The 26938-nt window shown below is 36.3% G+C and overlaps 1 protein-coding gene across 1 annotated transcript in view; it reads left to right on the top strand.

The window, feature by feature from the left end:
• Nucleotides 1-2952: 2952 nt before the first annotated feature.
• LOC113526432 (chromodomain Y-like protein 2) overlaps nt 2953-26938 on the top strand; it is a 46631-nt gene continuing 22645 nt past the window's right edge. Inside the window, exons 1-2 of the mRNA XM_026913456.3 lie at nt 2953-3171; nt 24943-25486. Of these exons, the coding sequence (XP_026769257.2) occupies nt 3148-3171; nt 24943-25486 (568 nt within the window). The 5' untranslated portion in view covers nt 2953-3147. The remainder of the gene's footprint in view (nt 3172-24942; nt 25487-26938) is intronic.

The following is a 26938-nucleotide window of genomic DNA, read 5'->3' as shown; positions in this document are numbered from 1 at the left end:
TTCTAAGCGTGTAGCATTCAAACACCTCTATTTCCTGCATAAAACCAAACCTAATGGAAACTAATCACTGGTCCATAGGAGTGCAAAAAAACTAATCACGCTTTATTCTGATCTATTTATTGTACATGTAAAGCATGTTAAACATTCATACCAGTCTATGAATTCTCATCCTCAACCAAAAGCACCAACCTCCCTGACAGAATTCTTTCCATTTCTTGTGTTTTTACCTTGAGATTTGATAAGGACACTCCAGAGTGTCTAATCTATATTCCAATCACTACATCACATCAAAATCCACAGCTACACCGGCTAGACCGTCTGACAGCCACTAATGCTTTCAGATGAAATCAATCCCAAATGACAGAGTGATTTAAAGGTCCTGTGAAATCCAGCCACACAACAGCTCTTCATACATGGTCGAAAGTTTCAGTAAAGAAAGAAAGAAAGAAAGAAAGAAAGAAAGTGTTTCATGCTGCAGTCAAAAGCCTGGTTCTTTGTGCCTCTTTATGAGATGACATGAATGCTGTTTAACTTGTAAAGTGACGTCTGGAGGATATGATGCTGAATATATTTACACCGAGCAGTGTGTAGAGTTTATTCAGAATCCATCCAAAGCCACCTGAATGGTGTCAGGACCTGAATCTCGGAGCGAGTCAATAGTGCGATGTTCTACTGAATGAGGTGTGAAAGGCTCAATCAGAGCACAGTCTCAAGTGCAAACCTGTCTTCCTTTCAGCCACAGACAGTAAATCATGATATTATGTTACACTAATGATATTACTGTACTTCCTTCACTGCAAAAAATAACATCTTAGCAAGTGAAAATATCTTGAATATGGGCAAATGTATCTAATATTTCTTATTATGAGATTATTACGAATCAAATATGACATGATTCAGCTTGTTTTTACAGGAGATGCTTTTAAATCTTTCAAGCTTTACATTTTTTTTATTCTATTGGCAGATCATTTTGCTTCTTTCTAACAATAAATTCTTGAAATTAGAAAAAAATTATCTGTCAAAAGAACAAAACTATATCAAGCTAGAAATGAGTAAACAAAGTAGCTTTAATAATCATTTATTTGGTTTATTTTTAATCTTATAATAGAAAATACGAGATACATTTCACAAGATTAATTCAGTTGATAATTATTAATATTAATAATTATTCAAGATGAATTTTTGACTTGCTAAGATGTCATTATATGCAATGATATTTTTACGTATATTGTATTAGTTTTGTTTTAGTTTTTGACTCTGTATGTTGGAGCCCAAATACACCTTTGTAGAGCTGCCATAAACTTAAGATTTTTTTTTTTTAATTTGCTGTCATGGTGTAGTGTTCTCTTGTTTGTACATTTCATTTTGCAAGACGTGTGGATTTGTTTACAAGTCTAATGTTTAGTAGTGCTACATATTCATTGCACTTTTTTCCTTTAAAATTGTAAAAGTGTAATATGTCACTGTAATCGACACACCTTCTCTGTTAAAAGAAAAATGAATTGGGTGTTACGTCATAGTCAACCCAGCACCCTCAGTGTAAAGCACCTTCCAGTGTCCCTGTTGGATAGACATACAGCGAGGATGTAGAACTTGCACATGATCCAAAAAAAAAAAAAAAAAAAAAAGGCGAAAACTTTCATAAAACCTTTATTTCTTGTGTGAAAATAGCTTTTAATACTGGTAACATTAGAAGATTGTTCAGGCTCACAAACTCTTCTCCTCAGTGCCTGTTCAATAATCACACTTGGAAGACGTTTCTTTCTGAGATGGAAATCATTTTAAACTCATTACCATTAAAACAATAACACACTGAAAGCACTCATGCGCTTCTGGCTTTTACAGCAATGTAAATCGAGTTAAAAAAAAAAACACGCCCTCACTTTAGTCGTCAGTCTGTTCAAATAAAGCTTATTTCTTTTTCCGGTTTTGTGAGCACTTGCAAAATACTATTCAATTTAACCCAGTAACATTTACACAATATCACACATGCAAGTGTGCGGTTATACCGAACATCGGCGCGGCTGTGATTCGGCGTAGACATGAAGCTGCACTGCGTGAGCTGTAGCTAATCACGGCCATATAATCACACGATCGTGAGTGCGATGTTGCTTTTATAAACACTTCTATAAACATTAATGGACATTAATATTGAGTAGGTGACATTTCAGACACAATATGGCCAAACGCTCTGTTTATTTTTGCTCCACTAGCAGAAATAGATCTCGAAGCTACACTCGCTTTATGGCGTATCGGCTAGCTAGCTCGCATTGGTTTGTACATTCCCGTTACAGGAGCTTCCGGCGTCCCTTCTTCCTTTTCGTCTTTATCTGATGAGCTTTCATATTTTAAGTCAAAAGTTATATTTCTGAAAATGATCTTTTGCTATGTCGGTTGATGATGTCGCTCACTTTACTGGAGTAACGGTTTTGAAAAAGGAAGTGGAGTGTTACGCGGCGAACACAGACGAGCGGAGTGATACACACAGTGAATATAAGCACTCTTGGAACGCCGTTTGACCAATCAAATTAGTGGACGGAAATGAACTGGTGTATAAAAGTAAAATACACACTTTGGGTTTTAGGTTTATTTGTATGAATTAATTTAGCACAGTAAGCAATTCTAATAATTCATGTTAAATCTTTGTTTTTGTAATATCTACTGAATTACTGAATCACGTTTTTTTTTTTTTTTTTTTCTTCAGAGGCAGAGAGTAAATTCTTACCTGGAAACGTGACACACTTTATAAATTAAGGTTTGGTTACGTCTTTATATTTTTGTTGTGTCATTTCCAGATGTAATTTAGTTACATCTCTGCCTATAAGGAGAAGCTGAAGGTGTTGGAGTATGAGCTGATTATATGACTTAGTTGCTATGCTAGTAATTGGTGTGGTGTGAGGGTGGGGGAGCTGACAGCACCACCCCGCTGTCCCCGGCTCGTTTATTGGAAGTGAGGTGTGTTCGAGTGATCATCGCAGCCGCGCTCGATTAACACTGCCTGCTTTAGTGCTCAGCTTTACTGCGGCTGCCTGCGAGCTCAGGAACACGGCAGCTTGTTTAATACGCGTCTTTACCGGGACTCAGAGACGGGGGGGGTGTAAAAAAGCAGCCCGAAGAGGCAGGTCGGTACCGGCTCGGCACTCCAGGATGGCTTCAGGGGAGCTTTACGAGGTACTGTTTACTCCTGTTAGGCACATTTGTGAAATTCTTTAAAATTGACGAATGGAGGAATTAGGAAGTAAGGGGAGGTGCATGGACGGAAAGAAAGAGAAAAAAAACCCCGCCGTCCTCTCTCAGCCCTTTAACGGGTGAAAGTCAGCGAGCGTGTGTGTGACAGCAGGTCCTCCTGAAGCCTGGGTTGGTGTCTGATCTTTCAGCTGCACATGGACACAGCAGCATGCTCCTGAGCTGAGAAAGCCAGCACCTCCTGGAGAGCTGTGCACATTTCAACTCCCTCAGCTCGCCTTGTGAAGTCGCTCTGAAGTGCAATGATTGATCAGCTGCGCACTGACGAGAAAAACGGGCTTCTTTCTCATTCTTGTGTTTATCAGAGCACTGCAATTTGTCCACAACAAGCCTACATCATGTTGTCTCTTAGTGTAGTGTGGTGGTGTGTAGTGTCGAATAGTTTGTACAGATGTAAGGGACTGATTGGCTTTGAAGCTTTGAGTGACACTGTGACACACTGTCATAACGCGGCGTAACAAGTTATGTCGTTTTCTAATTAGTCAGAGGCGGGGGGGCGGGGGGGGGGAAGCGTGGTCGTGAGCGCGCGCGATCCGGGCTGAAGTGTGGCCGGTAAATGAGGCGGGGAGCGTCGGCGTGTGTCTCCCGCCGTCAGTCCGGGCTTCTGCGGGCTTCTGCGGGCTTTTGCGGGGTTTGTCAGGACTTTAAAGCATGACTTGGTGGAATGGACAGACATGTCATGGCGTCTGTGTTTCGGTTTCTTTTCACGACATGACGATTCTGGTATAAACGGAGTCGCTTCTCTTGTCACACTGACTGATAAATAAACTTGTGGAAGAGAGGAACAGGCTGAGGTGATGATTAAACCCCTGTCATGTTGCTTAGGGGCATTTAGGATGTACCATTGTTTCTTCTGGGGGAAAAAAAAACCTAAAAACATTGTGTGTTTGTTTGTTTACATGAACTTGACATGTTTGGTTTTTTTTTCTGACACTTTACATATAGTGAATGTATTATTTTATTTACTCACCTGTGATCTTCTCACATAATTCATTTATTCTCACATGTTTATTTTTCCACATGGGATTTTTTTCACAATTCATTTATTTTCACATACATGTGTTTTTTTTTTTTTTTTCCACTTCCATTTTTTTCCCCACATGATTCATTTATTTCATGTTATTTTTTTTTTCCACATGAAATTTTCACACACAATTCATTCCTCTTCACATTTTTTTTTTTTTTCGCATTTAGGGCATGTGGTTTGATTTTTCAAAGCATGTTTTCCACTTGATGTCTGATGATTTTATTTAAATCTACAGATGCAACTTCAGGGCATAACATGCTTTTCACATGTGATGTGTGTGATTTTTTTCAAAAGCGTTGATGATTGCTGGATGCGATTTGTCTTAAATTTAGTAAAAATCTCTAAAATAAGCTTCATAAAGTCCTGAAAGGATTTTCAGCTCGTCTCACTGTGGAACATTCTTACATAAGGTTCTCCTACACTGTAAAAAATAAAAGTTTAAAATCTATAAAACCTTTAGTGCTTCATATTGATTTTTTTTAAAGGAACCATTTCTGTCCACTAAAACGTTCCAGGATTTTTATGTGACATGCTGAATGTTTGGAAATCTCATTGGTTAATGATTCGCTCATCAAGAGCAGGAAAGGATCATTAAATTGGCCTGATTTATTATATTATACAATCTACAGCAGATTGTGGACTTTGTTTCTTCTAAATGGTAGAAGTAGCCACAAGCTGAACAGAAAAAGGAATCGTGAATGTTGGTCACATTTCATTGGTTTTTTGTTGGTTTGCAAACAGACATTTATCTTCTTCTTTTTCTGATGAATGTGTAAATACATCAAATAAGGCAATCATGTTATTTGAAAAGACAGTTTTTTGTTTTTTTTGCCCTCATCCTGGTTTGCATATAGACACAAATTTGTACACTTGGGCCTCAGTTTGAATACGTAACTAAGACCACAGGTATATAGTGCACGTATGTACAATCTGTCTCCTATTGAAGAAGTGCAGAATTTAGTTATGACAGAAACTTAACGCACCTTGCAGCTGAAAGTCTAGAGCTGTGGTCTATTTATGTAAGATTTTAATCATTATGAATTGAATTCTGTATATGAATTCCATATAATTCATTATTATTATTCATTATTATTATGAATTCATTTCACTTTGAATGTTGGCCACCATGTGTTGATGCTGAATAGAGATGGATTTGCTGTAAAATCAGCATCACGCATTAATATTAAAGAAAAGACTGTGAGGATGGTGTTGAATTCTTCATATTTAAGATTAAGGTTAAGGTTAAAGTTAAGATAAAGTTTTCGCTGTAGAGCTTGGGATTTTTTTAGGAATTATTCATGTTTTTTTGACGTTTTCAGCAGTTTCTCCTACATAATCATCCAGGAACCTTTTTGTATTTTTTTTATTTATTTATTTATTTATTTATTTATTTATTTATTTATTTATTTATTTATTTATTTATTTATGTAGTGTACAGTGAGCAGCCGCTTGGTTATTGATTTCCTCTTCGGCAGGCGGATGGAAAAAGCTCATTTAAATGTCCTGATTTATTGTAGGTTACAGTCCGTAGCATTTGTGGCCTCTTTTTCTTGAAAATGTGATCAGTCTTAAACTGTATAGACTTCAGTGAAAACAGAACTGTGAATATTAAATGAGTTTTCTTTGTTGCTCTTTCAGGATACATCACAGCTAGATGCTGAACAGATATTTATTTGAATATCTCACTCTTGTTTGGCTGATATATGAGATTCCAGTGAAAGATTTTGAACAGTTAGGCATCAGATTAAACATATATTGGACTTTTAAGTTTTATGTTGACTAAAATCTTGTAAAATATATTGTTAAGCAAGACACGACAGGTAGAAATGACCATTTTGGTACCTTTAATATGTCCCCTCTTAAACTGTAGTAATAACATATCTAAACTCAATAGTAATGTGTTAATTTCTCTGGTTTTGCAACCACAATTACTGAATTGTCTAAAACAACAAAGCAATTATGATGAAGGTGTTAAGCTCCGCCCACTTCAAATTCACGTCATGTCATATATCACTGAAAAGCTTGTTTCCGGCCGTGTCAATTTAAATGTCTCATTAAGATATAAGTAAATATCAATTTGCTTCATAAATCTTAGAAACCACACTAACTAGAGCAAAGAAGTCACATTTTATTTTTAAAACCGTTTTCCTGAGGACTGAGAACCACAAATCTCAGTTTCTGAGAAATTTTACATGTTTATTCTTATTCCTGTTGAGAAGCACATTGCAGAGGAATTTCCTCTGCAATTGTCATAGATTTTTGACAAATTTTAGACTTTACTTTTGAAATTTGATATTATGATTTAATTAGAAATTCTAACCCATTATGTTAGATTGTAGGCTAGAAAATAAGATAATATTTTAACCAAATACTTATGTTAGAATTGAACATTTTCAGTTTAGACAATTTCAAAATAATTTTAAAAATTTTAATCTTAAAATTTAGATTTTAGTTTTAATAATAATAATAATATGGCACAAAATAAAATTTTTTATAACAGCTCAATTGATTAAACGATAAACAAATGACATTCCAACAAACTGTTCTTGAAAATCCTTTCTCTGATGCGTGTGTTCACATGGTGTGAAATGAGCATTTTAATTATAAGATCATCCAAAGACTAGATTTTTTGGTTTTATGCAGTATGCAAGTATGCAAATGTAAATATATTTAAGTAGATGAAGCCTCACTTGCATAAACAAATGCAACTTTTTGAAAAAGTTCCAAGCCAAAAAAACTTACAACCCTGTACAATATCACTTAAATATCAAATGATTCATAATTGCATGATTTCTTGGTTGACATAAAGAATATTTAGAAAGACTATGTTGAAAATACAGGCCCCAAAGTAGAAACTCAATGCAACAAAAGGTTATACACCTGTCATCACTGGGACACAAGTTAGGAAACCTGTGGTCTTTGAAACAAAATTGAGTACATATGTGATTTCCAATTAGCCTAACTGCATAAACATGGTAATAAAATCACCTGTGAACACCAGAACCTTCTCGGTTTTGGACTTATGGGCTGTGTCTATCTGCATGTCTGCATCATGGCTCAAAAAGGAAAGAAAAATGGAAAAGAATTGGCAGAGGAAATGAAAAATCTGATTGTGAGACTTCACAAAGATGGAAAAGGATACAGGAAAATTGGTGACCAACTAAAAATCAGTGGAAACACAGTTGCAGCAGTAATCAGGAGGTATAGAACGAGACATAGTACGACTAATCAGAGCCGCAGTGGCCATCCTCCTAAAATGACGCCACAGACAGTGCGCTACTTACACAATCTAGCTCTGAAATACAGACGGGCAAGTGCTTCAGACTTGGCACAGGGGTTATCAATGGAAATCGGAGTTACTGTGACAGCTCAGACAGTGTGAAGGCCATTGCATAACGTTAATCTATGGATGGTGTCCAAGAAAAAAAACCTTGCTTGCTCTTCAGCACAAAACCGCAAGATTAAACTTTGCTAAAGAACATGAAAAGAAGCCTGATGAATATGGGGAGCACATTCTTCGGTCAGATGAGGTCCAGCATTTTTGGCGTGAACCTGGCCAGGACTACCACAGTGACTGCGTAGTCCCGACAGTGAAGCATGGAGGTGGGAGTGTGATGATATGGGGCTGCATGAGTGCAGAAGGTGTTGGGGAGATGACATTTATAGATGGCATCATGAATGCCTGTGGATATACCAAAATACTGGCCGACAAGATGACTCCCAGTCTCCAGAAGCTTGTCAGAAGAGGAATATTCCCGCATGATAATGATCCAAAGCTCACTGCCAAAATCACTCAAGAGTTTCTAAAGAAGAAAAAGGTGAAAACTTTGACCTGGCCAAGTATGTGTCCTGACTTGAATCCAGTAGAACACCTTTGGGGTATTTTAAAGAGAAACGTAGAGCAACAGAACCCCTTCAGCAAAGAACAGCTGAAAAAAAAACTGTCTCTGAAGAATGGCAGAACATCTCTCCAGAAATTTGTCCAACACTGGTATCCTCCATGCCAAGGAGGATTGAGTCTGTCATCAAAAACAAGGTGGGCATATGAAGTATTGAAAAAATGAAAGATTTGATTCTCAGTAATGAAAGGTGTACTGGATTTGGTTGCATTGAGTTCCTGTATTTTTAATATAGTAAATCTAAACTGTTACCTTTTAACTTTACTTAAGAGCAAATACCCTATATATACACTTTAGGTCAGATTACTGTGAAAATGAGGATTGAGGATCACAATTACTCCGTTTAATATAAATTCTAAGGCATTGGCATTATTAAAAAGAACATATAACATCATATATTGGATTTTCAAGGTGTAAAGATTATGATTTAATTAGAAATTCTAACCCATTATGTTAGATTGTAGGCTAGAAAATAAGATAATATTTTAACCAAGTACTTATGTCAGAATTGAGCATTTTCAGTTTAGACTATTTCAAAATAATAAAAAAAAAAAAAACTATGATTTGCAGGACCTAATGTGTTAAAGTAGGATTAGAACTAAATTCTTCAAGTAATGACTGGTGTAGGGGTTAAAGCTTCACCTTTAAAGTGTAAAATCTTAAAAGCTTCACCCTACCTTACATGTGTTGAGTCCCTAAAAGTGGATATATGTCAAATTTTCATAATTTATGCAATTTATATTTTTTTACTTTTTTAATTACTTTACCATGGAAAGATAAACTTGTGAGGATATGACAACTCCTTTTAAATCAATATTTCACTGTATTTAACTTGACCAGTCGAAAAATGACAGTTTTTTTCTTAATGATGTATTTCCAAAGTAAAAAATATTTAGTTAATCACATTTTTTTGTGATTCGTTCAAGTCTCTTTCATGGTATACCTATGACGCTTCCTGCGATGGCCTTTAAAATGCACAGAGTTTGTAGAAAATGCGTAGTCTCCCACAAACGTTTGTCTGTTTAACGTCGCTTCCATAACACTGGTAAACTGCTGCGTATTTGAAGCATGTAAATCTGTACATCAGTTTTTTATGATTTGTCTGTGTTGTCCTCAAGAGGTTAAATGACAACATATGCAAACTGACTCATTGATCCTAAGCTTGTCTCTCCTGTGAGACATTTTGTTAGCCAATGTGAGTGCAAATGTCACATCCATAATGCAGGAATTGGAACTGAAAGTATGAGTATGATCACATTAATGTTCTGAAACATGGAGGGGAAAGATACAGAAGTATACTATAACAAATGTATTTCAATATGAGCAATACAAATATATTGATGGTATCTATTGCCAAAATGTGGGTTGATTTAAAAAAAAATATATATATATATATTTGTCATAACTAACTTGTTACTAAGTGCATCTTATTTACAACTTGTAAAAAAATCAGTTTGTATCTATGGATATTCTAAATATTACAGGTTTGTTACTAGATTAGAAGAAATTCAGGTAAAATTACGAAATTAAAAAAAGATAACCAAGCATAAAACCAAGCAAAAAGATAAGCATGCCTAGTCACCTCTTACAGCTTTGACACAGTATTGAGAAAACCCCCTCTTGATGACACATATGGAATGTGCCAGTAAGTCTATGTATGCAACCACTTTCAGGTCAGTGGGGTGGTAGTTTCCCATACAAGAGGCTGATGCAGATATTAAGTAAAAATGAGTTCAGGTTTGTTTGTTGTTTTTTTTTGTGTGTGTGTGTGTGTTTTCTGCTGAATTTTATACCCACCTGATTAATTCAACGAGGTGATTTATAAAACTCAACGTTTCCTTCTACTTCAGCAGTCCTGCCTTAATTGAAAAGCAAATTAACTGCTGTCCAAATTAACCTTATTTATCCATAAAAGCAACAAGAACAAATACATTGAGAATACTGTATATTAAAAGTGCTAATATGATAACAAATGGATGAACTGAAGTAAGAATTTGAATGGGTCCACTGATGCATAATGATACATGAATAAATCTCGCACATTTTTCAGAATGCCAAGCATTTTTTTTTTTTATTTTAAATTCTGGATACATGGGGGTTAATGATGTAGGAGGCAGAGCTGTGCAAGTACACTCATAAATCTCAGTCTCATCTGCATAGCTGTGAAAAAGACATATATGTTTTCGTGTAGGAGGTTTCACCTCTTACAGCCACAGAAGTCCTTTCCTTATGCAGCCGATGAAGCTGTTCCTTCTGAATAATTATTTAAGCACACTGCACTTACTCTCTGGATACTTCTGCATATTCTGTATCTAAGGGATGTAACCAAATATGAATACATTATTCACGAGGAACAGATATTTTTTTTGTAAACAGAAACAAGTATGAACGGATGGCTCAGTACTTGTTTTATTGTTGTTGTTGTTATTGTTGTTTAACAAGTTCGCCAGAAATGTTCACATGGCATAGAGAACTGTGGTGTGCTTTGGTACTGGGATCCCACGAGTGGTCAAATATTAAGCTCGCTGAACAAAGAAAGCAAAGAAAGAATGTTTGAGTGTTTCATAGTGGGGCATAGTGGTAGGGTTCATATGTAGGGTTCACTTAATACAGATACAGGTAGCATAAGTGTGTTACTCCATATATGTACTTATGTACACTATATGGCCAAAAGTATGTTGACACCCGACCATCACACCCATATGTGCTTGGTGAACATCCCATTCAGGATTTATTCCCCCTTTGCTGTTATAATGAGCTCCACTCTTCTGGGAAGGCTTTCCACTAGAGTTTGGAGCGTGGCTGTGGGGATTTGGGTTCATTCAGCTACAAGAGCATTAGTGAGATCAGGCGCTGATGTTGGGTGAGGAGGTCTGGGGTGCAGTCAGTGTTCCAGTTCATCCTGAAGGTGTTCAAGTTCTTCCACTCCAACCTTGGCACATCATGGAGCTCGCTTTGGGCACAGGGGCATTGTCATGCTGGAACAGGTTTGGGCCTCTTTGTTCCAGTGAAGGGAAATTGTAATGCTACAGCAGATAGAGACATTTTAGACAATTGTGTGCTTTTAACTTTGTGGTAACAGTTTGGGGAAGAACCACATAGGGGTGTGATGGTCAGGGGTGCACATACTTTTGGCCACGTACTGTGTATATAAGCAAGAGAAAGAGACCGAAAACTGAGCTTTGAGGGACTCACTACGTGACAGGAGTGGAAGAGGATTTATACGTATCAATGAATACTAAGTAGAGTCTGCCAGATGAGATGTAAATCATCCAAGAGCAGTGAAAGGGAAATTGTCATGAATCTCCTGATTCGCCATGTCAAAGGCTGCACCATGGTTCATCAAAATAAGAAAATTGAGGGCAGCAGAAACAGCAGAGATGGAAGATCATTAGTGAAAAGTTGCAAGAACTGTCTCAGTGCGATAGACGGGACCATACTGAGAAGGCTAGTAGAGGTTTAACATTCCGTGTAGCAGTTTTAATAGAAATGGGAGATTAGAAATAGGTCTATGGGTGATTCTTGGATTTGTGTGTCATAGATATTACATTTACAAATAGGTACGTAAAGTTAATGTAAAAGAGTTAATGTAAAAGATGCATGTTTCAGATAAATAGTGTAACCCAGAAATAAAACCTACAAAATCTATAGCACTTTTGCCTGTAATATTGTACCTTGAAATATAATCATTAAAATACATATTAAAAAGCATATTATTTGTGCATTAATATATGAATCCATTTAACATCTCATTCTTGAAACATCATTTTCCACGAGTCGTCTGTTATAGATTATGGAAAATGTACATTTTAGTCTCGACCCTGTTACCTGAACACATTCCCCACCTGTGAAATAAGTCACATATTCGACAGGAATTTGCATCATCAGATTTTAGGTTTTTCATTCATTTTGAAAGTACAACCATTTTACCAGAGTTAAAGATTGAAAATAAATTAAAAAAATAAAATAAAATTTAAATAACTATGCTAGATGTACACATTTTGTGTATTTGTTAATTCTGTGCTACAAAAATTCAACCCAGTTACTTATTTAAGAGCAAAATGTGGCACTTAATAGCAAAAAAAAACTTGTGAGAAATTAGATGTTGTTGCCTGAGATGGGCTAACACGTTTTTTTAATTCTTGAATGCATATTTTCTTAGATTTTAAAAGGTTAAAACGGCTAAAGGTCACCTTAATCAATGGAATCACGCCTATAATTTGAGAAGCCAAGGCAAGTATTCTTCAGAATTTGTGTGTCCAGAGTTATTTTAAGGGCAGAGATACAGAACCAGATTGAAAGGACTTATTGATGAAGTGGGAAATGGGGCATGAGAAAACAGATGAGGGCGATTGGAACAAGATCAAACTGGCAGATGGAGGGAATAAATTTAGAAATAAGCACAGAAACAGAGTGCAATGTGAGCCAAGTGGCGAAGACTTTTAGGTTTACAGCTGCTTCTATTGATAAGAGAAGTAATGAGTGGAGAGCACATTTACTTTATCCCTGTATTCAAGCAAATCTTTAGGTAGGCCTTGCGATGGTTAGTAAGGTCAGTGTTCTTAATTGAGTGCTTAACACATAACTACAGGTTTCAGTTCATGAGGTTCAGGGATAAACCAAGCAGAAGTGTGTGGTTGTGGTGAGAGTGTTAAGAGAAGCAAGTTAATTGAAAATGCTATAAATAAAAGTGATTATAAGGGACAGTGTGTTGATAGGATTAGAGAGATTAGCAGTTATCAGTATCAGGAAGAAGACTATAGGGCTGCCACGAAGGTAGACGTGGGAGGTGAAAAGGAAAATTGAAATATTTCAACAACAAATCAATCTTGAAAACCAGAATAAAAAATTAATAGAATTTAATGAAGTGGCAAGTTAAATAAATAGTGGTCCTGATAACTAAATAAATCTCTTGTTTTTCCAATGCCAGTGATAGTTTTAAATTATGGATACTTACAGTTAATAATGTAGGAGGCCAAGTTGCGCTAGGCTGCATACTGACATCAATCTAAATGTCATCTGCATAATTGTGGAAGTTAAGCCCGTGTTGCTGAAATATCTGACTTTGTGGTGGAACGTATATAAGATGAAGTGAACTGAACTTCTGCGACACGAATGGTAGAGGGTTTGTGTTTATTCAGAAGTGTTAGATTGTGGATCTGCGTTATCTGCATTACTCTATGCATCTGCTAGTTCACCCAGTGTTTCAGGGGAAAGTAGTTAATACATGCTCAGAAGAGTTTTATCAGAACAGAAAATAAAAGATTATAATTTCTAGAAGGAAGTCGTGTCTCATCATGGCACTATAAAACTAATTATTTACGTATTTACAAAATACTCTCAAGACTGCAGACAAAATGAAGCAGTGGTAGTGAGGAGTCAGGAAAATCAATGGTGATCAGTGATTGGTGGATGGGAACAGTGATGATTAGTGACTGGGCATTGAGAACAGTGGTGATCAATGATTGGGTGTTGGAAACTATGGTTGTCAGTGATTAGTCAATGGGAACAAAGGTGATCATTGATTGGTCATTGGGAACAATGGTGATCAGTGATTGGTTTTGGGGAACAGTGGTGATCAGTGATTGGTTTTGGGGAACAGTGGTGATCAGTTGGTTGTTGGGAACTTCAGCTCACTAAGTGGAAGTCAGTCTGGCTTTATAGCTATAATGTGAGCTGGAGAGCCTTATGGGGTGTAGAAGAGTTGTTAACATCTGCTTTTAAATAAACTCGCTAACAGGATCTAAAAAGTCTCTAAAGTGGCAACTCTGAGTTCACCAGCTTTGACTTGCTGCTAAAGGTTTATCTACACTGTACATGACCAAAACCAGGCTGGTGCATGATCTTCATAAGGTCAAGTACCATGTGAAGAATTGTAATAATAAAACTGTTTAACAGGCTTTGTTGGTTGTGGAACGGCAGTTTAGAAGTGCCAATGTGCTTTAGGCATATAATTTCCTGTGTCTGTCTCTTGGCTTATATTCAATAATTCTGAGGAAACGGGAATTGTCTGCTTGACCAGTTTGTAGGAATCTAATTGTCAGCAGAGTAATAAACAGTGAGGTAGAGCCTGGCAGAGCGACACACGCACACCAAGGACTCATAACTAATTACCAGCTGAACAGGGAGTGTTATAACTATAGAGTTGGCATGGAGAATAGCTAATTAGCATTGGGTGAAAACATCGGCAGCACAAGAGTTGGCGGCCTACAGTCAAGCTGAGAAATAAAAATACGAAAAATTGAAATAAATCACCCGTACACATACCATGTGTCCAGAGGAGACTCTGAGCAAACCCACAGAACCCAGAACTGTTAGCCAACACTAGCAGCCCAAGTGAAAATCCACGGTCAGTGAAAAGCCCAGCAACACTGAGAGAACACAGCTAATGAGACTATGCTCACCGGCGCATAGACCGACATGGCGCCAGGCTCACAGGGAGATGGCTGGCATCTGGCAGTGGACTCTGTTTCAGAGCATTTTGGAAACAACCTTCGAACTTTTAGAAAATATAATCCAATACAACAAAATAACAAATCCAGGTGAGCAACAATGAAGCGCAAAACCAGACCGAATCCAAAAAACAGAAATGTAATTCAGCAGTTATAATGAAGGCAGAATATTTTTTGATATTATGAGGGACTTTATGTAGGCTGGGTTTAAGGCAGGCTGGGACGGTGAGTTTACTGTTTATTACAGTTTATTACAGTTTATTAATGTTTAGCTTTATAATAGTCTGTAGTATGTGTTAGGTTTGGCGTACTTATTTTTGTGAACGGATTTGCAGTTGAGTGCCGTTGACTTCCTCAGGCAAGCTCTTCCTCATGATGTTGAAACTGGACAGCTGAAAAAGACCAGGCGGCATTTTGTCCAGTCTTCACCTGTCTGATTTTGGTGAACAGGTTCTCACTGTAGCCTCGGATTCCTGTTCTTGGCTGACAGGAGTGGAGCCCGATGTAGTCTTCTCCTGTTGTAGCCCATCTGCCTGTGTGTTCTGAGATGCTTTTCTGCTCACCACAGTTGTAAAGTGTGGTTATTTGAGTTACTGTAGCCTTCCTGACAACTCGAACCAGTCTGTCCAGTTTCCTCTCTCTCTCTCTCTCTCTCTCTCTCTCTCACTCTTTCTGCATGCAGATCCCCAGGATTTTTGTTTGTTTTTTGCACCATTCTGTGTCAACCCTATAGACTGTTGTGTGTGAAAATCCCAGGAGATCAGAATTTCTGAAATACTTAAACCACCAACAGACATGTCATGGTCAAAGTCACTTACATTTTTTCTCCATTCTGGTATTTGATGCATTAACTGAAGGTCTTGACCTGTAACTGCATGATTTTACGCACTGCGCTGCTGCGACTTCATTGGCTGTTTAGATACTTGCTTGAATGAGCAGGGGTACAGGTTGTTCCTGTTAAAGTGGTTATTATCCATTTTATCATATAATCGCCTACTTATTTCTGTGTGTAATACCAGAGTGTACTCATTATACCCACAACACTCTCAATAAACTGTATTGTACCATCATTTACAGGAATATCTTACCTTCTCCTACTACTCTCACAGTATTCACCACCACATTCAAAACTGGTTTTTTTTCTACAAGTGAGGAAAAAAATAAAGCCATTTTCCCTCATTTCTTTTGAATGTGAGCTGATGTATATCAGCTGATGTAAGTAATGCTAATGCAGAGTGATTTCTTCGAAAATCCAAATGGAGCAGTTTGAAGGTATCTTACTTGAGCAATAATATATTGATTTTCTGCGCCTTAACAGCATGCCAGTGAGTGGAGCTTTACTGCAAGGAAAGTTCAGCAATGCAATTTACTCGGTTTAGCTCTCAACTACAGCACATTGGATTTTAAATGAAACAAAGACTGTGAGGTTAAAGTGCAGTTGAAGACTGCAGATGGCCATTTCAATCACCGGTTATGGGCTGAGGAGTGATTGTGAAACTGTACAAAGGGGAATGAACTCTGAGATCTAGAGGTTCTAGGGAGCTTCGGGTTGTGCTAGAAGATCCAAAAGTGGGGAGTAATTATGGTTTGTAAAGAACAGGAGGATGATGGGGAGATGGTAAAGTCATTGACTGTAGAGGATGTACAACCAAGTACTAAACCTGATGATTTTATCTAGGATCTCTATCACGACATCTGTATTCATTTACACTAATTTTTTCATTGTATACAGTCACCTTCAGAATGAAATGAAAATCCAGTTAGTTTGAGAAAAAGGTACTTATTAATTTTAATCTTATTAATACGATTGATCAGCTTCAAATCGTATAACTGGCAACAAGTTACTGCGATTTTATATGTGGATTTAAATCATTAATTTATTCTATTACACACCAATTTAATGAACATTTTGTGAGAGTCTGTCATTTAATATTAATGACTTAGAAAGCGATCCAAAACTAATCCAGAATAGCCTTTCAGTTAGGGGAAAAAAGTAATGGCCCCCCGCAGTGGCCGAGCTCCATTACTGAGAGATTTAGCGCATGCTGCACTTAGAAGGCGCTCTTTCACTATTTAGTCGCATTTTGTTGTTTTTAACTCTCTATGAGCTTTGCCTTTTATGGAGTTTTATGGGCGTGGCTTACTGTAAATCAGCTGTACCATGAATATGCTTGGTATTCTATGACTCATTGGCATTTATAGATTAAATACGGAAAAAAGAAAACTGCATTACCAAAACTTATAAATCTTTTTTTTTTTTTTTATGGTTTGGCCTACAAGAGCATTTGCACACAACATTACTAAACGATTGATGAATGAAGCCAAAGGATTAGAAATTTTCACTCAAACAAGAAACTTAACATAATATATATTAAGTATAACATATATGTAACGTATATCATTTTTGGAACTTTTTTTTATATAATAGAATATTTGCTTAAAAACATGTGGATTACACCTTCAAATAAATTCCAATTGTCATGCTTGGAAGAAGAAAAAATATATATATTTTGCTTTCAGACTATATGAGGCAGCTCACATTTCAGATCCCTTTGTCATCTATGACCATGAGGAAAAATCAAAGAATTCACAACATTAAAAATGTTTGTTGTGGATTTAGGTCACATGACTTGGACTCCACTTGGACTTGAGTCACAAATTTGCTGGCTTGACTTGACATACTTTGACCTCAGTGACTAGTGACTTCGCTTGGACTCGAGAACATTGAGCCTGAAATACTTTATACATTATCAAAACTAAAGATTAAAAATTATACATTTATAAGTATGCAGTGAATTAACTATTCTTTTTCTCCCAACAAACAATTAATTTTGAGCAAATCAATCTTCATGTCCATGGTCAACAATCGACCAGTCCAACAGCAATTCAACTTGCACTAGACAACGGAAAAGCTGAAGCAGCGCTCGTTCCTGATGACAGAGGCGCTTTGCAGTAGCCGTGCTCCCAAAGATAGCAGACTTCTCCTATAAAGATTATGTTGTTTGCAACAAAAAAAGGCTGCAAATTGTAGAACGTGTGGTGCAAGAATATCAAATGCAAAAGCAACAACATAAAATATTGTTCATCATTTTAATTTGCACAAAAAAAATCCCAAAGCAAAGCCAAACTGAACTGAGATAGACGGGTGAACTTAGTGACAATAGTGAAAACCTCATCTTGTGAAATTGAACTGAAATATTAAGTCAAAGTTATGCATCCATCAAATACCCATATATATCCATTAAGTTATAAAGTTTGTCTAGAAAGTGAAGAACACCAATTTTAAAAAACCTACACTGCTATATTACTATGGTAATTATTAAAGTAGGTAAAGAGCACATTATGACTTGTTTAGGAGTCAAAGCCAAATGTTAATGACTTGTAACTTGACTTGGACGTATCAGTCTTGACTTGGGACTTGGGACTGCAGTTATATGGATATAAAACTGTACACAGGGAAGAGCAACTTCTACCCACTATAACATATGGATCACTGAGGATTTGGGGTTGTTTTCCGCTGGTGATCCTGGGCCTTCTATAAATATTGATAGCATTATGAATTCTGCTAAGTACCAGAATATTTTAGTTCAAACTCTGGTTGCCTCTGCCAGGAGGTTAAAACTTGGCTGTAAATAGAGCTTTCAATAGCTTTTCATCCTCTACAAGTATCTCCAACCTTGTTAGACATTACAGGAAGTGGCTCACTGCTGTTATTCTCTCCAGGGAAGGCACTGAGTATTATTAGTAAGGGAGTCAATAATATTGAAACCAGTTTTGTACTAGTTAAGAAAATATTTCAAATATTTTTTTAAATTATATATATTGTATTGAGTCCATTTAGATTGCTGCTTTGTTCACAGGCATTCTACACTGTGACCTTATGATCATGATTTCATTTTGTTGGAGTGCAGAACTAAAACAGATGATGTCAGCATGCATTTATTTACAGACTGCATTGTGTATCATTCTTTTAACCCCATGATGGACAAACACTAAAGGACAGACAAACCACAGGCTAAATCAAGCTCTATTTCAAGTCATGTGCGTGGGAGGTTTTCTAAAAGGCTGAGTTGCATTCAAACCGAGAGAGAGAGAGAGAGAGAGAGAGAGAGAGAGAGAGGTGGTAGCTTTCAAATCATGAGAAAGAGATCTACGAACCAAACCAAACCATGATTGATATAGTCTGTAAACTCTCACACCTATCAGCCCATCAGAGTGAATCAGAGTGAAATTGATACTTTAGGTTTGTTTGCTACTGGGCTTAGTTTCACACTGCACATAATTAAACAAATCAAAAAGCAATTCATTGGTCAGAAATGCACAGATAGTAAAAATGGGCGTGTAGAAATCGCAAAAAACAACTGCCCATAGATAAATATATAAATATATAAATAATTGGTTTAAAGCTTAGTGTATTACACCCAACATTTAGTTTCTCTTTTGGTTTGTTTTGTCGGTCCAAATGTTTCGCCGGCATTTCTGCAGTGCTACGGCTCTGTCCTTAGTCAGATAAGCAGTTCACATCTACAAAAAAAATACTGTGAACCAAAACACACAGAATGATCGATTCACTTCCGGCAGTCGAGTCGATTCAGAGTCGAATCGCTACTAGTAATTGCACCTAAGTGTGCAAAGTACAATTTAATCAACCAACTGCAAACTTCACTGCTTCAGATGCCTTAGCATGAAATATTAAAATGCTAAGCTAGCCAGCTGAACACAACACTGTGCTAATTTTTAGCTTTGTTAATGTTACTTCTCCTCCTGCATTGTAACATGAATGAATAAAAAAAGTAAGTAAAGTATACACCTGCTGTAATATTGAATAAAACCTATTTCTGAAGAGTCTACTAAAGCAATAAGCCGCATGAAGGTGTTTGTTACAGTGATTTCATCACACACACTTATTGTTTTTATATTATTGTTAATAATAATACTCGCTATAAACAATTCTTATCAAAAACTCTATGTCTAACCAACAGAAATGGTTACAACTTCCTTCTTTCTCACTACTTCACAATGTAGCTATTTGCAGATATATGCAGGTTTTATGCAAGTTGTATTCAAAGTGACCAAATTGAAAGGGTTTAGCAAAGCAAAGCAGAGAAAGGGCACAGGGTTATACAAAGAACAAACAAATTTCAGAAGCAAGCTACAGCAGAGGTGAGAAAAGTTTTAAGGATCCTGGATTTTATATCCATGTTGTCTTGCATGCCTTTTTCTGTATATTGAATTAGTGAATTGAATTGAATTGAAAATAATTCAATTTACAAACACTGGGCCTCATTTATCAGTTTATTAGTAAAGTATGTGTGTGTGTGTGTGTGTCTGTGCGCGTGCGTAAATGTTTTCATAGGCCAAAGTGAACTAAAAATCCCCTCCAGATTTACAAACATTTCAGTAATGCTGATCTTCTTCATATTCACCTGCTGATATATATTTAGCCACGCCCACAAAATGCCATGAAAAGAGCGCCTCCTAAGCATGGTATGCGCTAAATCTTTCAGTGATGCAGCTCAGCCACTGCAGCGTGTCAGCTACCATAGACGCACACTGACACTTCCTCATTTTACAGGGTGCCATTACTTTTGTCCTAATGAAATAACTAGATGTGGTTGTTGTAATTTATGGATTTGTTTGAGGTTTTTTTTATTTCGGGACATTAATATGAAACAGCCGAGTTGCACAAGATGTTAAATTAAATTGGTGTGTAATTGAAATAAATGAGAGATTTAAACTTCAGCGCAATCCGTATATAAAATCGCAGTAGCTCATCGACAGTTATACGATTTGAAGCCGATCAATTGACGTTCACGTTACTTATCTTCTAATGTGTAAATTTACACTAAGGAAAAACTAACGAGCAAAATGTAGGATACTAACTTTTTTTTTTCCAAACTAACTTGCTTTTCATGAACACAGCATTTCTCGTGTAAATTCTCCTGCGAATCATTTCCGAATAAATTTATTCCATTTGTATCCAGCATAACAAATGAGGTTCATTTTTATTTTTAGAAAGAGAAAGTTCAGTAATGAGGATTTTGTTACATTTCGTAACAAAGTTTTTTTCACCAAGGTGCTTAAATTTTGTGCTCAAGACATTTTGTCTTAAATCTTCAGAAACGTCTTTGAGAATGAAATATAAACTCCCAGTTCTGTGGGAAAACCACCGAACTGGTGACCTGGCCTGTGCAACTTTGAGAAACATTCATGGTGCTAATTTACACCTGCTTCTAGGAGATGGACAAAATAATGTGCAAAACTAATTATGCCTTAAAACAGCTGCTTTGTACATCTGTCCCTGAGTGCCACCATTAATAAGCTCTAGTGTGGACTTTAGAAAATAAACTAGGTGTGAAATAGGCTTAAAAAGGTGGGTTTAATCATTGTCCCAATCCCTCCACCTCTTATTTCCACCCTCGCCTGCCATCAGGAGGATCATCACACGTGTTTAAGGGCTTTTGTGTCGCTGTTTTCATAAATATAGTTAATATTGCTAAGAGGATATTAGGTATTGGGTGTTTTACAGATTAATTTTGTTTCTTTTTTTAATAAAAAGAGATGGTCTGGATAAAAGGATAAAAGATAGGATCCAGGCTGTAGCCATCTTTTTCCCAACGCTTTTTTTGTGAATTGTGTTTAAAAACAGCCCTAAAAACGGCATGTCCGTCAAAATTCCTCTTGCGTAACGGATTAGCGTGTTGTTACAGCCCTGCGATGTGTCCAGCGAGCTGTACAACAAGCTCAAGTTTGTACAACAAGATTAATCCATTTACCACAGCACAAGCTCATTAAAATTCCTGATGTGATGCTAGTTTTCTTTTTTAACGTAGTCTGAGACATTATTTGAGTTTGTGTTCAGTAATTCAGCATCATTCGCAATGTAAATGAAAAGGAAATATGCAAAACAAGTAAAACAAACTGACATCAATTTTTTTGGAGATGCTTCAGTAAGACAATTCATCATCAGGAGGATGAGAGCAGTGCCGGGGCTCGTAATAAAACACTTCAGGACATGCTGTTACAGGAAAATAATCAACGACAGGGTGGTGTAATGAGGCGGAGTTACTGTTACTACAACAACTTACTGTTGTAGAATTGTTACTACAATTCTTTTCCAATAACAGCACCGACTGACGTGTTTTATTCCTCTTACACCACAGCAGTTAGCCAACGATTACATTTTTTTTATTTATTAAAGAACACATTGTACTTTTTATCCATTTATAGTTCCATTTAATGTTGTGCAACATTCATGAAACAAATGAGTTCCTGTTCTCACTCACGTTATAGCAGCTATAAACAATCGTTCAATTAACATGTTATTAATCATTTTTGTCCTCAATACAAGTCTCTATATATAAGATGTGACTATAGAGATGATAATGTATTAGAACAAGGAGTGCATTAATATTAACCTGTGATTTGGAGCTGCACTACTATCAGAGCTGCTGTTAAAGGAAATTAATCAGCACCTTCTCCTTCTGACCAATCAGAATTTAACAGCTCTGTGCTATAACAGTTACGTCTTGTATCACGTCGTGCAGGACTGACCCTCGTGGTTTAACACGTGACCTTAAATTTTCTCTGCATTGTATCAGGCATTGAATGTCAGCGTGCTGTAAAGGGAGCAGTGAGATAGAGAAGCAGAACAGCGTCTCTGGGTTCTTATCTGTTCCACACAGCAGCTGCCGCCAGAGTAACATGCTGCAAAACAGGTTTTAAACCTCACCCTGAAGCTGGAAATGAAATATATATTTTTATATATATATATATATATATATATATATATATATATATATATATATATATATATATATATATATATATATATATATAAAATTATAACACACATATAGATTACTGTCCAGAAGTCTTGGGCACATGTAAAGAAATGCTGTAGATGCCTTCAAAAATAATGAAATTAAATGTTTCTGTTTTAAAAAAAAATACTATAAAGAGCAGTAAACAGTAATAAATGAAAGAAATGTTTTTTTTTTTTTTTTTTAAATAGTAGTCTCAGGTACAATTTGTGCAGTTTTATAAGGAAATGAGCTGTAAGTGTTACTGAGCATCTTGCAGAAGCAGCCACAGTTCTTCTGGAGACTTTGACTGTCACACTTGCTTCTTATTTCTGCAGCGAAACCCAGCAGCCTTCATTATGTTTTTATCTGAAAAGTGTCTCTTATGTAATCTGCTGCTTTCTTTACTGACATACAAACATTTTTCTGTAACATTTCATTTTGTGCTTGAAAAATAATGTTTGGAATCTAAAATGTCTTTTTTAATGTAGAAGTCATAAAATAAAAATCTACAAAAAAGTGTGTACTAAAAAAAAAAATAGGGTGCCTGAGACATTTGCACAGTAGTGTGTGTGTGTGTGTGTGTGTGTGTGTATGTATATATATATGTGTGTGTGTGTGTGTATATATATATATATATAATGTATGTATATGTATGTATGTATATGTAAATATATATATAAAAACAGCGAGGATTCTAGCATAACCTTGGTAATAATGATGAAAACACTGGAGCACATCATTCGAACAAGTACGAGTGGCTTAGTCAGTGTTTAAAAACCCTCGTACGTTCTCATCAGAACAGCTCGGAGCAGTTAGTCTGATTAGCATGTCCTTGGGGAACCTCATTAGCACCGCTAATGGATCGGATCACAAAATAAAACATTACAACTGCATCCAACATAATCATTCAATGGGAAATGAATTATCACTTTCTCTGCGTGTGTGTCTGTGTGTGTGTTCTTTTTAACTTCGCTATCACGTCTTCAAGTGTTTAATGACCCATGTGGATGTGTTACTCTATTATCATTATTATTATTATTATTATTATTATTAGAACAAGGGTTATAACTATATTACACCACAGCGCTCTTGCATTCTGCATTCTGATTGGTCAGAAGGTGATTAATTTTCTAGAACAGCTGCTCTGACAATACTGACAGGTTTAATGTACGTTATCATTTCTAACATAATAACTTACATATGGACCTTTAGGATGGACGCTTCACATAAACTAATCATTAATATGAAGTTTTCTGTAAGAAGATGTTTATTTAACATTTATGGAAGGAGTCTCCAGTGTCAGCACTTTGTAACAGTCAGAAGTAATGCTGTTAAACTTCCGACATCTTCAGGACAGAGGAGTTTACACTTTGTGGTTTCTTAGCAATATGACAAGCTGCGTTTGTTTTTGTCTTATTAACTTCAAGACAAAGATCTTTACAAACGTTTCAGTAACGCTGATTTAATTGTACTAATCATTGAAATTGTAAATTCTGCGGTGGAAAAGTAATAGAACACTTCAGGACATGCTGTTATTGGAAACTTCAAGGTGGTAACATTTTTGATTATAACATCATTGATTTTATTCCTATAACAGCATGACATGGAGTGTTTTATTCCTTACATACTGCAAATATAGTTGTGCTGTTCTCAAGAAATGCTTATAAACTTGATTTATCTCTGCCTGCTACATCTGTCAGATATGTCGTCTTTATTCTTTGATATCATGGACTGTTCATGTTTATGAATATCATTATCATGTTTTAGTGACTGATCTTTATTTAGGGAAACGATCATAGCTCGAAGCAGAACTAATTACTGCAGCAGATAATCTCTCAACCACAAGCCAATGGCTTATATCTTCTTTTTCGCTGATCACACACAAGCGACGCTATCCTCAATGAGTCTCAATTATAACATGAAGCAGAACTAGAGATCCATATCCAGATAACATCATTCTTCTGTTAATCCACAGCAAATTTCTTCTGGGGGCTTCAAAGTTCAGCTAAAAATAATACAGACATAACATGCTTTCATTTCCTTCAAACTCATTTATGTTCCGTTAAAAAAAAACACACATTTAGAATTTCCTATTAAAAGTGTGATGGTATTAAAATTAAATTTTTAGCTATATATACAAGACCAGGGTCACGTTCACTAAAAAATAATAAAATATGTTTTTTTTTGTTTTTTGTTTTTTTTAAATAAATAATGATAATAAATTAGATTTAATTGTGGTGATGACTTTTTTTTTGTCTTAATAACTTCAAGAGAGAAAAAAGAGAGGCTGGTGAGGGAACAACTGTGATAACAGGAGCTAAAATGTATTTAAATGTAAATATAAATGTATAAAATGTACCCCATCCTTGATTATTTTCATATTCCGATTATTTTATTCCTTACTTAACACCTTCTGACAGATTAGGATCAGAAATGAAAGAGTGCCATGATGTAGGCTAGTAGTGACCAGAAAGTTAGCAATCATTCCTCCTGTATGCATTGTCCTCTTGCAGGTGGAACGCATTGTGGACAAGCGGAAGAACAAAAAAGGCAAGTGGGAATATCTAATCCGATGGAAAGGCTACGGGAGCAAAGAGGACACGTGGGAACCTGAGCACCACCTGCTGCACTGTGAGGAGTTCATCGATCAGTTCAACAGCCTCCGCCTGCAGGACCGGCGCTCCAAACCAGCCAAAACCAGCACACAAGCCAGGGTCCGGGACACCTCCAGATCCCATGGAGAAACCAGGAAAAAAAAAAGGACTAGCGGAGGAGGAGCCCCGGGACCGGGCATCCCACATAAACCGAGGAAACTGAGTGGAGGGAAAGCGTCAGGGGACAGAATGAGCAAACCTGTGACTTATAAACGAGTGAATGCAGGGCTTCAGTTTGTTCCTCCTATCAGGCGTCCTACAAATGGACTCCAGAATGGAGAAATGGATGCGGTGCATTACAGGACTACTGCCAGGACACAGAGCGTCCCGAGCAGCCGGGTGGAGAGGATGATGGGAGAGATGGAGATGAGCGGAGCTGCAGCACCACTCCGAGATGAATTAGGTAAGGCTGATTTTAGATGTTTGCAGTACGAGATAAAATAAGTCACTTCCTGTATTTGATACATGATTTATTCCGATTTACTTATTTGTGATTTATTTATTTGTTTGAGAATTCTGTTCAACTGCCAGAGGATTCAGTTATTCCGAAGCTTAGTTTCCAAACTTACGCAATTCCCCTGTTTGAAATTCAATTATTTCTTATATAGAAGTTTTTAAAAAATGAAGCTGAAGCTGAGACCTAACTTTATCCGCATCCAAATATAAAGCAATACACAGTAATATTTTATCTTCTTATGTGAAATCTACGTTCCAGTGAACCTTGTTTATAGTAGTGAAAATAATGACACCACCCAAACCCATGCACTCATACAGCTGAGTGCAAAAGTTTGCACACCCTTACTTTGAACTGATGAAACCATCAAGATCTTTAAAGTGATTTTTTTACACTTTCCTTTATTATCAGAAGTATCAACAAATGGACAAAAAAGTGTATATAAGGATATTGATATTAAAATCTAAATTATTTTTAAGAACGTCTAAATCTAAATGTTTTTTAAGTTTTTTTTTTTAGTCGTTCTGCTGTATTTTTTGCCAGTTCTCTCTGTGGTTGTGTTTTTGTGTCTCTGTGCTTCTTTAATTTCTAAATAAAAGGAATAAATCACTGTCTGTGGTGCTGTTATAGGAAAACAATCAACAACAGCATGGTGCGATGAAGCGTCATTACTGTTACCACCCTGAAGTTGATTATTTTCCTATAACAGCACGTCCCAAAGTGTTTTATTCCTCATATACCAAAGCGATTTGGCCACGATTACAATTTTTCCTTATTAAAGAAAGACACATCATACTTTATATCCATTTATAGTTACATTAAATGTTGTGGAACATCTGCAAACCAAGATGGTTTTTGTTCTCGTGTACACTATAGCCGCTATAAACAGTCGTTCCCTCGCCATCCTCTCTTTTCTCTCTCTTGTATTTAATGAGAGAAAACAAAACGCAGCTTGTCATGTTACAGAGAAACCACAAAGTGTAAACTCCTCTGTCCTGAAGAATTTTAATTTACAGCTTTACCTCTGAATGTTACAAAGCACCGACACTGGAGACTCCTTCCACAAATGTTAAACATCTCCATACAGAAAACTGAATCAACAGTGACATTTTATAAAATAAACAGAATAGCATTAAAATAAAATTTTATTAAGGATAAATATATCATGATGTATCAAAAATGCACTTTCTCTTAAATATAATTTAACACATTCATCATGAGATTTTTGCAGGAAACACATTGGAGTATTATTATTTTTATTATTATTGTTGTTGTTTTAAAAGAGATTACAATCATAATAGCAATATATCATTTGTAAGATTTGTCACTGAGTCTTTAAAGAGGGTTTATTCTCATTTAAAAAAAAAAAACCTTCCTCCATATAATGGTCATTGTGTTTTC

The sequence above is a fragment of the Pangasianodon hypophthalmus genome, chromosome 6, assembly GCF_027358585.1.
Source record: "Pangasianodon hypophthalmus isolate fPanHyp1 chromosome 6, fPanHyp1.pri, whole genome shotgun sequence".
Classification (NCBI taxonomy): Eukaryota; Metazoa; Chordata; class Actinopteri; order Siluriformes; family Pangasiidae; genus Pangasianodon; species Pangasianodon hypophthalmus.
The sequence above is the reverse complement of the archived record's forward strand: the minus strand, read 5'-3'. Positions and strand labels throughout refer to the sequence as shown.